The sequence below is a fragment of the Neomonachus schauinslandi genome, chromosome 3, assembly GCF_002201575.2.
Source record: "Neomonachus schauinslandi chromosome 3, ASM220157v2, whole genome shotgun sequence".
NCBI lineage: Eukaryota > Metazoa > Chordata > Mammalia > Carnivora > Phocidae > Neomonachus > Neomonachus schauinslandi.
Window position 1 is genome coordinate 130,641,637 of NC_058405.1, and position 14,826 is coordinate 130,656,462.

General features: G+C 40.2%; 1 protein-coding gene across 2 annotated transcripts in view; it reads left to right on the forward strand.

Moving 5' to 3' along the window:
* The window catches only part of CERS6 (ceramide synthase 6), a 304,965-nt gene that overhangs the window by 230,710 nt on the left and 59,429 nt on the right, over nucleotides 1-14,826 (forward strand). For both annotated transcript variants that reach the window (XM_021702773.1, XM_044913668.1), the window contains exon 6: nucleotides 1,871-1,963. In XM_021702773.1, the coding sequence (XP_021558448.1) occupies nucleotides 1,871-1,963 (93 nt within the window). The remainder of the gene's footprint in view (nucleotides 1-1,870; nucleotides 1,964-14,826) is intronic.

The following is a 14,826-nucleotide window of genomic DNA, read 5'->3' on the forward strand; positions in this document are numbered from 1 at the left end:
ATAGTTCAGAGTCAGTCTCAGGCCTTAAGGGTACTTTTAAAAAGACAGATCATGCTGATGAAGTATATTTATTATGTCTTTAGCATGTATATTAAATAATTGGACATATATTTAGATGAGAATAGTGGTCTGTTGCAATTTTATTAAGGACTCAACTGCTCCTTGTGTATGAGCATATTTGTAATTTATTGTATGATGATTTTTATATACATGTGTATATTTTAAGTTTAAAATAATGGAAAGTGGTCTTTAGCTGGGCCTGTTTAGTTTGTCATAAAGAGCCCAAGTTGGGAATGAGAAGCCCTAACATGGCAGTCACAGAGCCTCACTAGCTGGAAGACCTGTGATTGACCTTTCAACCCAAACTAACTGATGGCAATTGCCTGTCAACTATACCATCTAGAAAATGATGGTACTAATTTTGTAGGATTTTTATGAGAGTCAAAGAAATTAACATGCAGGTAAGCTTTGTCAGCTGCAGAGCACTCCATGAGTATGGTAGTTTTGTAATATGATGATGCTCTCTTATGAACACTGTGGTTTCTGGATGTACTCTCACTTGTCTTCATAGGCCTCCGTGGCTTTTCCCAGGTGGTGGTGCCGGAACTCTCATTAAAACTGAAATTTAACCTTGGCTCCAAGGGTCCTGAAGCCAGTGCCCTATTTTCTAGATTCATTGCTGCCATATGTCCGACCTGAATACCCATCCCTTATTGCTAATGCCTGCAAATTTTAAAAGGACAATTCAGTGGAAAATATATTCTCTCCAGGGTAGTGCTGAGTTTGATAAATGCACTGATGCTCATTGTCTCTCAGAGCTTGGGATGGCTGTTGAGACAGTATCCTGTCCCCTCACTGTTGCCAAAGATCAGTGGGAGGAACAGCTGTTTTCTTTAGTGCCAATGCATAAAGTTGGTAGAATTAGTAGTTAAGTGAGTGCCAGCTTCTCGTGAAAGTAATTTGTTACGCTGCTATTGGTTCACAGAACATTAAAGTTTCCATTGTAGTTACTGTATATACTGTTACCTTGTGGGTAGCATGGAGGTGATGCATTTCAAAGGTCTTTCATTCATTTTAGTAAAGTAAGACATTTCATTATAGCTCAGTAAACAAAATAAATATTCCTGACTTCTACTGCTTCTCTGAGCCTGTCCCCATTCCTGGACCTCTGAGGCAGATAGAGCAGTGTCACCTCCATTTTACAATAAGTAAATTAAGGCCCAAATTGTGTACCTACTGAGCTATGGAGCTGAGACTTGATCTCAGATTTCCTGGCTGGGGGCCTAGCCTGGTATTTCTTGGCAGCTTCCTTGTCCCTGTGTCTTTTAATAAATATTTTTGAATTATCTTTTCTAATATTTGCAATGTACAGAACATTTCCTAATAACAAGAAAGCTCTGATTAATGCAGAACTTGAAACTCTGCCTCCGTGACCCATCTGGCACCCCAGTTTCTATCACCTACCTCCCTTGCCCCTGTACAGTGGAATCTCCCGGCACTTTCCAGGGTTATTCTTTTTTGTGTATGTGGGGTTTTTTTTGTTTTTTTTTTTCCAGGTTGCTGAGGATTCTTACAGATACTTATCTCAAGGAACCATCATAAATCCTGTTGTTAAAATAAATAGTGACTTGGGTACCAAATGTTCATACTCACTGACACTTTTTTGGTTGGGGATGAAACAAAACTTAATGCCATCAAGCTGCGGATTAGAGGCATGCTTCAGAGCCCTTCTTCTCCACAGAGAGAATGGGGCTGGAATCTGTAGAGGCGTAAGACCGTGTCACTTTTCAGCCCTGAGCTTGAGATGTTTGGGACACTAATTGGTTTCCTATTAACTGTTAATCTTTCCTTTTTTTTCTTTGATCCTCAGCCACTCACAACTGACCTTCACTACTATTATATCCTGGAGCTGTCGTTTTATTGGTCTTTAATGTTTTCCCAGTTCACTGATATCAAAAGAAAGGTAAGAGTGGTTGTGTGGTGAAGTGCTTGCAGGTGTGTGTCCTTAATGACCCTTGGCGGATGGGTGTGGAGTCTCGAAGGACTCACTTCTATTCTCCGGCAGCGCTAGCTTAGTACTGCTTTCTGTATTCCCACAGAAAGTTTCCTATTTTGTTGGTGGGGCTTTATATTTTGTTCACATTGGCTCTTCCCTCCCCTCCTCCAAACCTAGTGTTCTTTTCTCTGTGAAAAAGTTGTATCCATGAATCCAAACAACAGCAATTTTCTCTCAGTCTGATTCACAAGGCCCTCTGTTCCTCAAATTAAATAAAGAAGAAAAATTGTATTTGTAGCCCCTGGGAGAGAGTAAATTCTCAGTGTTCCAGCCCCACGAATGAGTTTTTCCTTGATTAGAATTATCTAGTGTCCAAATACATCATGCAGATACAACTTTGCTACATGAACTGTGATCAGCCTCCACCCGTCCCCTTCACTGGACTGGCTTTTGCTGGGGGTGCTCTTGAACTCCTCAAACCGAACCCTTCCAGCTCTCATCCTACCAGCTTCTGGGAAGAATAGGCACTTCTGGCTATTTACTGCTTATAATTTTTCCATCATACCGTTTTCTCCAGATTCCCGTATTTGGATCATTCCTTCAAAGTCGTCTTTGCTGGCCTCCAGCCTAGTGCTTCATGTGCTGCTCATTTGTGTGCACAGGGTCTAGTCCTAGATGACAGAACATCATCTCCTGGGATGATCAAGCTTATAACCTTTAGCACTACCAACCATAACTCATGTGCCAAGAGCTCCCAAACGTTTCTCTTCGGCCCTGGGTTCTCTCCACGTCTGTACTTCCACAAATCTAGGCGTGAGTAATAGTAATATATTCTTTGTATTTGTTTTATCATTTAATCCTCCCATCAACTCCAAAATCCAGTTGGATCATTTATTATTTATCCTCATTTTATGAATGAGGAAACTGAATCTTACATGCAAAGTATTTCTAACTGAAGACACGATCATCCCTTAGTCTTGTGCTTCTTCCAGTAATCCTTGTAACCGACAGTCCCATGAGCTAGGGTTTTCCTTTGCTCTCCTCTTCTCCTCTTTGCTTTTCCTTATACTTGAACCCTTAATGTCATGGATACATTTAGTTGAAGTAATCTCTACTTTTTCTTAATCTATTCCAATAGCTTTTTAAATGGTCCTCCTATCTGAATAGCCATTCTTGCCTACCTGCCACCTAAGAGTTATATTTCTAAAACCTTCAAGACAAAGCCAGACTCCTTGGAGTAATATTCAGGGTTGTTAACATGATTCAAAGCTACTTCTCCAGTCTCATCCCCCTACCCCTCCCCCAGCCTCCCCCTCTGACACACACATATGTCCTAGCAAGAGTATCTTCTCATCACTGTTCAGACATAATTTTTTTTTCATGCACCTTTGTTTTTTTACAAGACCTTACCTTGATTAGAATATATCCTATTTCCCTCCTCCCAAACCCGACCTAGTCCAAAAGTAATCTCTTCTTTGAAGGCTAATTCAATTCCTCCAGGATTTTTGACCACTCCTTCCTATGGGTTTAGTTTACAAGTGCCCAATGTGTACATATTCTATTTTTTAACTGTATTGGTAGCCCCTGGGAGAGAGTAAGCTCTCAGTGTCCCAGCCCCACGAGTGAGTTTTTCCTTAATTAGAGTTATCTAACATCAAAATACGTCATGAAAATATGACATTCCTAAATGAACTCTGTGACCTGGTGGCCTTCCTCTGTCCCTTCCCTAGACTTGAAGGGCAAAAGAGCAAGATATGTTTATCTTTGTACCATGGCCATCAATGTACCTGCTGGTGATGGGGATCAGTAAGTTTAGGGTGAGTGAATAAATGAACTCATCAGAATGTCTTCTGACTTACTAATGGATATCTTCCAAACTCCTCTGGAAACAGAACTATGTGTTGTCAAGGAGCACAGAACTGGAACGCTGTAACTTCCTTGGTTAGATCGTAAGCTGCTAAATTACAAAGTGGTATCCAAGTGGCTGCGGAAGAACACATATGAGTCTGTGGCCCTAGTACCTGCAGCCCCTTTCCCCAGGGGCGTGCCTGCCACTCTCCTCCAGCAGAGGCTCTCTCGACCGGCGCAAAGCTGGCTTTCCTTACCTTGTATGGCTGCACAGCCTGAGTGAGATGTCTATTGTTTGATTCTCAGAAGGGGATGGTCCCTCTGAGGGCTAGAGCTTGGCAGAGCAGATAACTCATTGACAACTATCATTTGCAGTTCCTTCCTCGTTGTACCATGCTGAGTCACTTTCTGGAAATGTTTAAAGGTCCCTTGGTGGTGGTAGGCCAATCCGATTAGATCTCATCTGTCTTACATGAAGAGTCTTCTTCATTCCTGTACCTAGTACTTGTAGACTGATCATGTCCTCTGTGGTAGGCACGGTGCTAGGCTTATTGTGCATTTTACTTATTTATTTTTTAAACCTTTAATTGTAGTAAAAATACAACACATAAAATTGTACCATCCTAACCATTTGAAGTGTGCAGTTCAGAAGTATTACACACATTCACATTGTTGTGCAACCAGTTTCCAGAACTCTTTCCATCTTGTACAACTGAAACTCTGTACCCATTAAGCAATAATTCCCCCATTGTCCCCTCCGCTGGCCCCTGGCTGCCACCATTCTGCTCTCTGTCTCTATGAATTTGACTACTTTAGGTACCTCATATAAGTGGAATCCTACAATATTTGTCATTTTGTGGCTGATTTCTCTTGCTTAGCATGATATCGTCAGGATCATCCATGCTGTAGCCTGTGTCAGAATGTCCTTCCTTTATAAGGCTGAGTAATATGCATTTGGTTTTCTTTAGAGGAGCACTTTTTTCCAGGTCGCTACAGAAAAAACTTGCATAGAAAAGGAGGTTTGAGTATTTTCCCATTTTGTAGCTGGGAAAATTGATATACAGTGAGTCTATGTAGAATTTTCAAGGTTGTGCTGTGTGGGAATGAATTAGAGCCCAAATTTACCCAGCAAGTTCCTGTGATTCAGTCTGAGATGTAAACAGTTCTTGCATTATCTTGCCTTGCCATGCTCCTGACATTAGAGGTAGTAGCCTTTTGCAGCTCTTTGCCATTTTATTGGTTTCTCTTTTGCTTAGTGAGAATTAGGTGAGCCATCTAGAGTCAAATAGATTAATAAAAGCAAGACTATAACTGTACTCGGCTCCTAGGAGCCTAGTCCCAGCGAGACATTGGTATACCCAAAGTCACCAAACCCCTTCCATTTGCTTGAACTTTCTCAACGTGCATTTAACGTGTGTTTTCTGTGAGCCAAGAGGACTCATAGAGTCTTCATTGTTTTAAGTCAAGTGACCATTATCTAAAAGTTTTCATAAGGGGATGGTTTTCAAGGGTTGAAATATATCATTTTGTATGGTTTTAATATATCTTGCATCAGTGTGGAAACCACCTATGTATGAAGAGGGTAATTTTACAGTGAAGTTCATGGACTTGATCTCAGGCCTGTACATACTGTCAGTGTTTAGCAATGAAGTCTCCATTTTTTTTTTCTTAGTCAACACCAATAGCTTGTTTCAGACATCTGGTACCTCTCCCTTCTTCAGCTGGTCAGAGTACCTTTGTACGTTCTTGGTGCAGTTGGTTTTTTCTTCCTTCTTGCACAGAGTGAGAAGTTAGCCACCACCAGACCTGTATATTACTCAGCACAGGTTTTAATGAGGAAGGCCTTTTTCTCTGTTGCCATCTCTTTTTAGTGAATCATAGCTCTTACTTTTCTCCTTTGCATCTTGCTGACTATCACTGCAGGTCCTTCATTGCTCCTTGTCCCTTGCTCTAGTGCTTAGAGGAGCTGCTGTTCCATCCATCAGCGAGGATTAATCCAATATCCTGGCTGCCAAATACATTCCCTGTCTTGTATTAGCACTACCAGCTATTAACTAAACCCTGTAACAACAGCCTGCCTCCTCATTATGAAACAGAGCTGTTTGAAGACACCCATTGACAACACAGTATGGAAGGCTTTTCATAGGGTTATGAATAGAAAGTTATAAAGAATGTTTCTTTAGTTTCCCTATTAAATGACAATGAACTTGAATGGCCATTTCAAGTAGGGGCCGGGATTTATAAACATTGAATCTGAATGCATGCCTGAGACTGTTAAAATCAATAACTGAAGTGAGGTTTCGAAGTCATTTTCTGTGACTTAATGAGTTTATGAGTCTTTCTAAAATGGCTTTTATATTCATAAACGCTTTTTCTCTAGAAGTGTCCTCCTATTGCCAACCTTTTTTTTTTCTTAGTTGCTCTGTTTCCAAATAGAATCTGGTGTTTAAAATGCCTCTCTCTTGATCCTTTCCAGGGTTGGTACTTATGGTGAGTGATGAGATATATTATTATTAACCTTCCTGGAACGAAAGGACAAGCCCAGATGTAGTCATTTGGTATAATGGAGTTATAATTTAGATATTCTCTTATGTGCTACCATGATATTTTGAGGATTTTACCTTACTTACCTTTTTCTTTCTTCCCTTCATTGGTCTCTGCTTCCCTTCCTTCCTATTTTCCTTCCTTCTTCTGTAAGAACAAAATTGTTAAGGTATCTTATTAAAACAACAGGTATATTCTCAGTATTCACCATTATTGGAAACATCTTTTATATCCCAAGGCTTAATTTTTATTAAAATTCTGTTCTTTAGCACCTGTTCTCAATGAGTTTTTCTCCTGCACATCTAAATTTTCCAAGAGAAACTAATAAATGTGTTGGAGCTCAGAAGAGCTTGCTCGTGTCTAAGCCCTATGTCCCTTTTAACTAAGCTGCTGTTTGGCTTGAAAGCCTGGGCCCTTGGCCAATAAATGCTGCTCGTGTTCAGAGTCCTTGTAGGAAATCATCCATGGCCAAGTTCCAGGGCCCAGCTGGTGAAATCAGCTTGTTGCTCTTTTGGTCTTTAACCTGAGAGAAAAACTACATCCTGGAAAAGATTCCTAACAGAGAGGTATGATGATTAAGTTTAGCAAGAAACTTACTGATGGGCTTGTGTTTGCTCTCTGGTAACTTCTGCACCCATTGCTGCGAGTAGGGGCTTGCCACACTCCAGATCTTTCCTGCTTCAGTTAGTTTTAAGGTGAAAGAAAATGCGTGCAATAATCTCCCTTATAAGGAAGCAGGATGGCAGGGAATTAAATGAGATAATATCCACGAAAACTATCTGGTACAATGCTTGATGAATAGAGCTTAGAACATTACCTAGCACATAATGACCGAAATTTGGTTCAATCAACACATAGCACTAAACCCAGCCAACAAACAAAAACCCCCAAAGCCAGTGGTCACAAATTATTATATTTTCGATCAATTAAAATTAACAAAAATAATTAGGAAGAAGAACTAACTTAAGGTTGCCAACCTTTTACTTTGCCTAGTAAGGAAATTTTAAAAGCATCTGCTACTTATCACCCTCAATTCATAAAGGAAGAGAAATTTTAACATTTTAAAGGAGAAAGGACACCTTGTAATAAAGGACAATTCTTTAAATTTATCTTTATGAAAAAGTTATTATTTTTCTCAGTTCTAGACTCGGGAACAATTATGGGCATTTTGGCTAAGAAGTTTAAAGGCTTGGGCTCTGAAGTCCATCTGCCTGCTCAGCACCACTCCTAATGTGGAATGACCTTGAGCACAGTACTTTACTTTTTTGTGCTTTGGTACCCTGATCCAAAGAATGGAGTTCATGTAATCTAACTCATGGGGGTTTTGTGAGCAAAAATAAATAATACATGCTCTTTGAACAGTGCCTGGCACATAATAAATGCTCAATAAATATTAGATATCACTGTGGTAATTAACTTGGTTCATCAAATATTTTTTTATTTTTATTTTTTAAGATTTTTTTTTTTTAATTTGACAGAGAGAGCACAAGTAGGCAGAGCGGCAGGCAGAGAGAGAGGGAAAAGCAGACTCCCTGCTGAGCAGGGAGCCTGATGCCGGGCTTGATCCCAGGACTCTGGGATCATGACCTGAGCCCAAGGCAGCCGCTTAACTGACTGAGCCACCCAGGCGCCCCTTAGTTCGCCAAATATTGCCACCTCTCTATCCCCAGGCACTTGTAGGATTGTACTACTCAGCCATGTCCCCTCTTGCAGTTGGATGGGGCCAGGTGACTGGTAGGCTGGGAACAAAACTGACTTGAGTCACTTTGAGGTATTTAATCACTGGAGAGACCTTCTAGTGTCTCTTATCCCCTGTAGTATCGTGATGGGTAACATTTGAGATGGAAACTGCTCCATCAGCCTGGGTCCCTGAGTGACTGTGGTGAGCAGAGTACCAGCCCCCTTCCCTGCCCAAGGTGACATGCAGTGAATAAGAAATAAGCTTTTGTTTTAAACCACTGAGGTTTTAAGGGCTTTGTTTTTGACACGTAATCTAGTTTATCCTGACTAGTGAAGCTATTATTAATAATATGGCTAATTATCATTTCCTTGGAACGATATTTGGAAATAATTTTTCGAGATCAGCAGTTCTCAGAGTATAGTCTTTGGACCCATGGAGGTCTGCAAGGTGAAAACTGTTTCCATAATAATACTAAGATGACATTTGCCTTCCTGACTGTGTTGAAATTGTATCATAGTCCAGAAGTGATAGTGGGCAAAGTTGCAGGAAGTGGCCCCAAACGGTACTAGTAGTCATATTCTTAACTGCTACATGCTTACAGGAAGAAAAAAATGGCAGTTTCAGTTAAGAATGTTCTTGATGAAGAATTAAAAAGTGTTAATTTTATTAACTCTCTATTCTTGAGTATACACTTAAAAATATCTTGTGTGATAAAATGGGAAGTAGGCATAAAGAACTTTCGCTGCCTGACAGTGTCCAATACTGTCTCAAGAAAAAGCATGTGCACTTAGTGCTTTGGGTTGTGAGCTGAACAAGCTGCTTTTTTTCTCCCGTAAATCTCATTTTTACTTGGAAGAATGACTGACAAACTGTGGTTATTTCAACTTGTATATTTGATAGCCACTTTTTTTTTGGAAAGTGCAAAAGTGACTTTGCCGAGCTGTTTTAAGAAAAAAATTGACATTATTTGTTGTCAATGATAAAACTCAGGCCTTCGAGCAAAAATTAGATTTTTGAAAGACTCCTGTCCACCAGTGAGAGCTTGATAGCATCTCAATCCATAAAGACTTATCTGATGAGTTTGGTAGGGATATTAATAAAAGTGATTTTTAAAAATAATTGACTCAGTGAACCAATATTTTCCAGATGACTAATGCATGATGCTACAAAGTCATACATGAGTAAAAGATCCATTCAAAGGTCAAGACAAACCAAAGGACTTAAATGTAAAAGAATATGAAAAGGGTATTGATACTGTTTTAGATTCTACATTGCACCTAACCTTTAAGAATATCCCACTTGTCAAATTTTGGTACAATATCAAAGAAGAATATTCATAACTATCTGAAAAGACTATTAAGATATTTCTCCCTTTTCCAACTGTTCGGTACTAGATTTTCTTTATATACTTCAACCAGAATAACTTAGGATAAAAGTTTGAATGTAGGGGCGCCTGGGTGGCTCAGTCGTTAAGCGTCTGCCTTCGGCTCAGGTCATGATCCCAGGGTCCTGGGATCGAGCCCTGCATCGGACTCCCTGCTCCGCGGGAGGCCTGCTTCTCCTTCTCGCACTCCCCCTGCTTGTGTTCCCTCTCTCGCTGTGTCTCTCTCTGTCAAATAAATAAATAAAAATCTTAAAAAAAAAAAAAGTTTGAATGTAATGACAGTTAATGAGAATCCAACTCTCCTGTCTTAAGCCAGACATCAAGGAAATTTGCAATAACGTAAAACATTGCCACTCTCCTCACCATTTTTTTTTTTATTTTGGAAAATACGGTTATTTTTCAGGAAAATATTTATGTTCATTAACATGTCATAGACTTAAATTAATAAATGCTTTTCAAATTTCTCAGTTTTAATGTCTAATGTGGCAAAGACTAAGAGATATAGCCCACATCAACAAACACTTTTTGATGTCCTCGGTGGTTTTTTAAAGATATAAAGGCGTTCTGAGACCAAAACCTGCAAGAACTGCTGGCATAGATTATTTAAGTATTTTCTAGAGATAGGACTTCAAGGACCCGGGCTGGCATCAGTGTGTCCTTTCTTTGTTTGCAAAGCTAAAATCATGCCAGAGGACACCTGGTGATCCCAAGAGGGGTGGAGCGCGACATGGTACTCTCTCCATGTCACCTCAGAGCTGCTCCTTGGAGACACAGTCGGGCAGGCCATCTGATGCCTCCTTCACAGACATGCAGGGTTGCTCTTTTGTGTTTCCGCTTCTGACTGGAGTAGCAACATCCTGCTTTCCAAGCTCTGAGGCAGATATCCCTGACTCTTAGGCCTTGCTCCTGTTCCTTTCTCACTACGGTGTCTTCAGATTAGAAGGGAAGAAGAGGCAGCTGATTTTAATAAGCTACCACCTGTGATCAGAACATTGCAGCCCACTGCTCTGTGCAGGCTGATGAGAGAACAATGGAACAGTGTCGCCTGGGAAAGAAATATGTTTTATGGGGCGATTGTACAGGATTTTATTCAAAGGCTGCCTTAACTAGCGGCTTCATCTGGCAATCAGACTCCCAAGTGCCTTGCCGGAGGAGGGCTCTTAAGCCTCTTTAGATGTCACATCCCAACTCCTGGGCACTGGGCAGTCCTGGGGCATGGCAGCAGCAGGTACCGCTGACCGCAGTGCAGGATGGGGATGGCCAGGAGCCTCTTCTTCCAGTGCCGTGCAAAGGGCCATGGCATTGCTGCATTGCAGAGAGACCCACACCCCAGGATCTACGCGGTGCTGCTGGTCTAGGCTCTGGGTCTTTAAGTCTCAGGCCTCTGGAGTCCCACCCACTCACCAGAGGTGCCATTGGCACTTGGAAGATTCCACTTTCATTTGGGAGGTCCAGTCATTCAGCTTCCTCTGGGGAGTTTCTCTCAAGTCATCCCAGGGGTCTTGAGAAAACACCCACTTCGGTTTATCATAGCTCTAACTCTGCCCCTGACTCCATAAATTCCCTCTGTTTCTCTCCCCATAAATACCAACGGACCCATTCCCACATCCTTAATTTTGGCCTCCTAAGAAGGGGCGCTCTTTCCACTCAGGGCTAACCCTGTATCTTTGCTCGTGATCCCCTTCTCTTCCTGCCTTCTGGATCGGGACCGTATTCTGTGTGTTAGTCTCTCACATCTATATGTTTTCAGAAGTGTCATCTCTCTACAACGCCCTTCCTCACAGTTGTCATTTCTCACGTTTGTTTCTGAGCAGCAGCCTGCCGTGTAGTTAGGAGCCTCGGCTCTGGAGTCACACACAACCGAATTCAGATCTGGCTCTAGCCTGTTCTTACTGTGTGACTTTGGAATAATTACCTTGCATCTCTGTGCCTCAGTTTCTTTATAAAATGCAGTTCTGATAGTACTTGCTTTATGTGACTAAATCACAGTGTCAGAGCCTATGGAGCTTGAGAATTAGTAGGCATTATTGGAAGGTAGATAGGAGTTCACCAGGTAGTCAAAGTGGAGTGGGGCTTGGAGAAGAGAAGGGAAAATACCAGGGTTCCAGCCAGAAAAAAACCTGCATGGCCAGAGCCTGCATGGGGCAAGAAGTTCCACAGGTGAATTCTGCGGGCAGAGTTCTGGCTATTTGTGAAGAAGAGTGGGGAGCTCAGGCAGCTGAAAGGATGAGGAGTTAGAAGACAAGAGATAAGGCCCATGGGAACAGTAAGAGTTCCTATGACACCCTTCTGACAATTTACAGCATTGTCCCAACTTGGTTGACCTGAAGGAGACATTTTTCATCTTCATCTAAAGCACAAAATTGAGTCCTTGATTGCCCATTGTCATTTGAGCCTCAAGGGCTTTGCTGTAAATATGAAGGTGATGGTTTTTGAGTCTTGGGATGTTTCTGATTTTACTTGAGCACAGTCTGCCCCCTACTGATCATTCTGGATGTTTTCAGCCTGAATGGGTTTACTTGATATCATTAAGTGTTGCCATTGCTTTTGTCCTCAGGGATATTGAGAGAGAGAGAAAGAGAGAATAAAGTCTGTAACCTGTGCACCACTTAAGACTCTTATATCGAGTATATTTAAAATGTCTCAGAAGTGACCCTCCTAGCATTAAAAGCTGTACAAGTTAGTGTGACTGGGCCACGTGTAATTTAAACAGAGCTCAGAAGGCATATATAAAAGGCCTCCAACTCCAAGTACTTGGTATGTGGCAAGAACTGCTAGTGATGAAAATTTCTGAAGACCCAAAATTCAATGAGAAAAAAAACCGTGTGTGTATATAATTAAGAAAAATATCTATGTCACTTGAAAGCATAGTGTATTTGGAGAGTGTTCTCTTGACGGGGAAAGGAAAGGAAAGCATGAAGGAGGACTCCAGGGAGTTGCAAATTAATGTTCTGCTCCCTGGCCAGGCACAGTGGAAGGGATTAGGGGCACTATCTTACTGTTTTCTGTTGTACAAATAAAATTTTATTGTATTCTTTTCCACAGTAATAAAATCAATTAAAGATTAAATATTAACTAAATAATTCATGGAGACAAGATTATGGGTTCTTGATCTTGAAATGGTACCATAAATGTTACACAGGAGAAAGATTGGGTAAACATTGCTTAGACAGCGGTCTTAATTTCACTTTATATATATTCCCAGAAGCTATAAAGTAATAGCACATCTAGCTTTAGGGAAAGTAATACTGCCTCTGGACAGACAGCTTTTGTTTTAAAAACTGGTGAAAAAATTTCTTGATTTTCAAATTTTCTTGAAGTTGTAGTTGTAATTTATCGTGAGAATTTTAGTAGAGATATCTGCCAAAACTCTTTTTAATAGTTTATCTGAATTTTAAGAGTAATATCTTATGGATTACTTCAGAACACCTAAGAAAATTAAATCTCTCATACTGCATCCTTTATCTGAAGAAAATGTGATGAAGTTGGACATGACACTATGCAATTGTCACATCTCAGATAACGTGACGTAAGTTTCCTAAAATAGGTCCTTAGATGTGGCTCCAAGGCAGGGGCCATCAGACTTTCCTATGAAGGGCCAGATAGTAAATATTTTAAACTTGCAGGCCACCTAGTCTCTGTTGTAGGTACTCAACTGTAAGAAGAACACTGCCATAGACATTGGTTAAACGAATGTGACAGTGTTCTAATAAAACTTTATTGACAAAAATATCTCCGTTTGAGGCCAGATTTGGCTTGGAAGCCATATTGTGCCATTCTCTGCTTTAAACTAGAGTGGCCTAGATGTACATATTTGCTGAATAGTTAGGGTGTCAGATTTGAGAATGGCTAGTAGAGATATTTAAATCACATCAGTACATATTTTTTCAAACATTTTGATAGTAACAATAGTAAATTTAGATGTCTTTAATCAATTTCTTGGCACACAACTTGTTTTTAGAATGATGTCTGTATGTGACAGTTATCTCCCGCAAAGACCTCAATCTGTATATATTTAGTCCAAAGTTGGAAAAATCTAGTCTATTGGAAAAAAAGTGTTGAAATAAACGTGACTGTAGATTTAGTGTAAATGAAGTTTTATTCATGGATTGAATTTTAGAGAAGGGTAACCGAGTAATTTTTGTGAGAACTACTCCACTTTATAATTGGACAAATATTTCTCAAATCAATCACACTTTTTTATCCCTTCCCAAATTTTCCCGTGAATATTTACCCTAGCATAACTAGACTCTCCATGAGAATGACAGTGAATTCAAGTTACAGTTTTTGAAGAGCTTTGTTATTTGAAATATCTTTTTTTTTAATGGCACATTTAACCAGTTCTCTTTATAGTACACCAACATTTGAGGCCAGCTAAAAATAAAATAACCAAATAAATTGAGGGAAACTGCAGATACCCAAAGGTTGACATTTTTAAAAACACTCTGTGAACTTTTCACACCATGCATGGCTAGATGGTTTTTTAGTCTCTTGTTTCTCAGCTTTTTAAAAGTTTTTTTTTTATATATTCATGCTGTAAATCAGAACTTTAGCTATAGCCAAAGGTTGAGAACCTATTTTCCTATTCCCTCAAAGGAAAAAGTACCTATGATTATTCTTGCCATATGTAGGTTTTGTCTGAGATCCACCCCATCTCCATCTGTGCATCTGGGCTGTGGTGGGGATGGAGCCTGTGTGGCCGCTCTCCCCTGCACATTGCCAAGTTATGTGCTAGAAGTCCACTTCTTGCACAACTGTGCTTCTCCAAGCTGTCTGAGTTTTACCCTCAGGTTGCAAAATCCCAAGTGAAGAGATAGGAAGACAGTATGTTATTGATCTCTATAAAAAAAAAACATATTATTCTGTCAAAAGTCACACAACTTTCTAGGTACCTTGAAGGTTCAAATAAAAAAAAACTATTTAAAACAAAGCAAAACAAAGCAGATAGACCTGAGAGATTTCAACTGTTGTTGCAGTTGCCATACAATGAAATCGGTTTTTAATTACAATGTTGCCAGGCCGCCCCCGGTGGCTCAGTCTGTTAAGCACCCGACTCTTGATTTTGGCTCAGGTCAAGATCTCAGAGTTGTGAGATCGAGCCCTGTGTCCCGCTCTGGGCTGAGCAGGAAACCTGCTCAAGATTCTCTCTTTCCCTCAGCCCCTCCCTCTCCATTCTCTCTCTCTCAAAAAAAAAAAAGAAAAGTTATGATGTTGTCCTTCTGTTTCCTTAGAGAATTTGAAAATCTGTTAAAAGGGTAACCTGGTGATAATTACCTGATTTCTATTCAGGTAATTTTCTATTATAAGTTTATTATATTTGTTAATTTTATTTGTTAAATTCAGGAAAGCTAATACATGTCATTTGCATCTGAG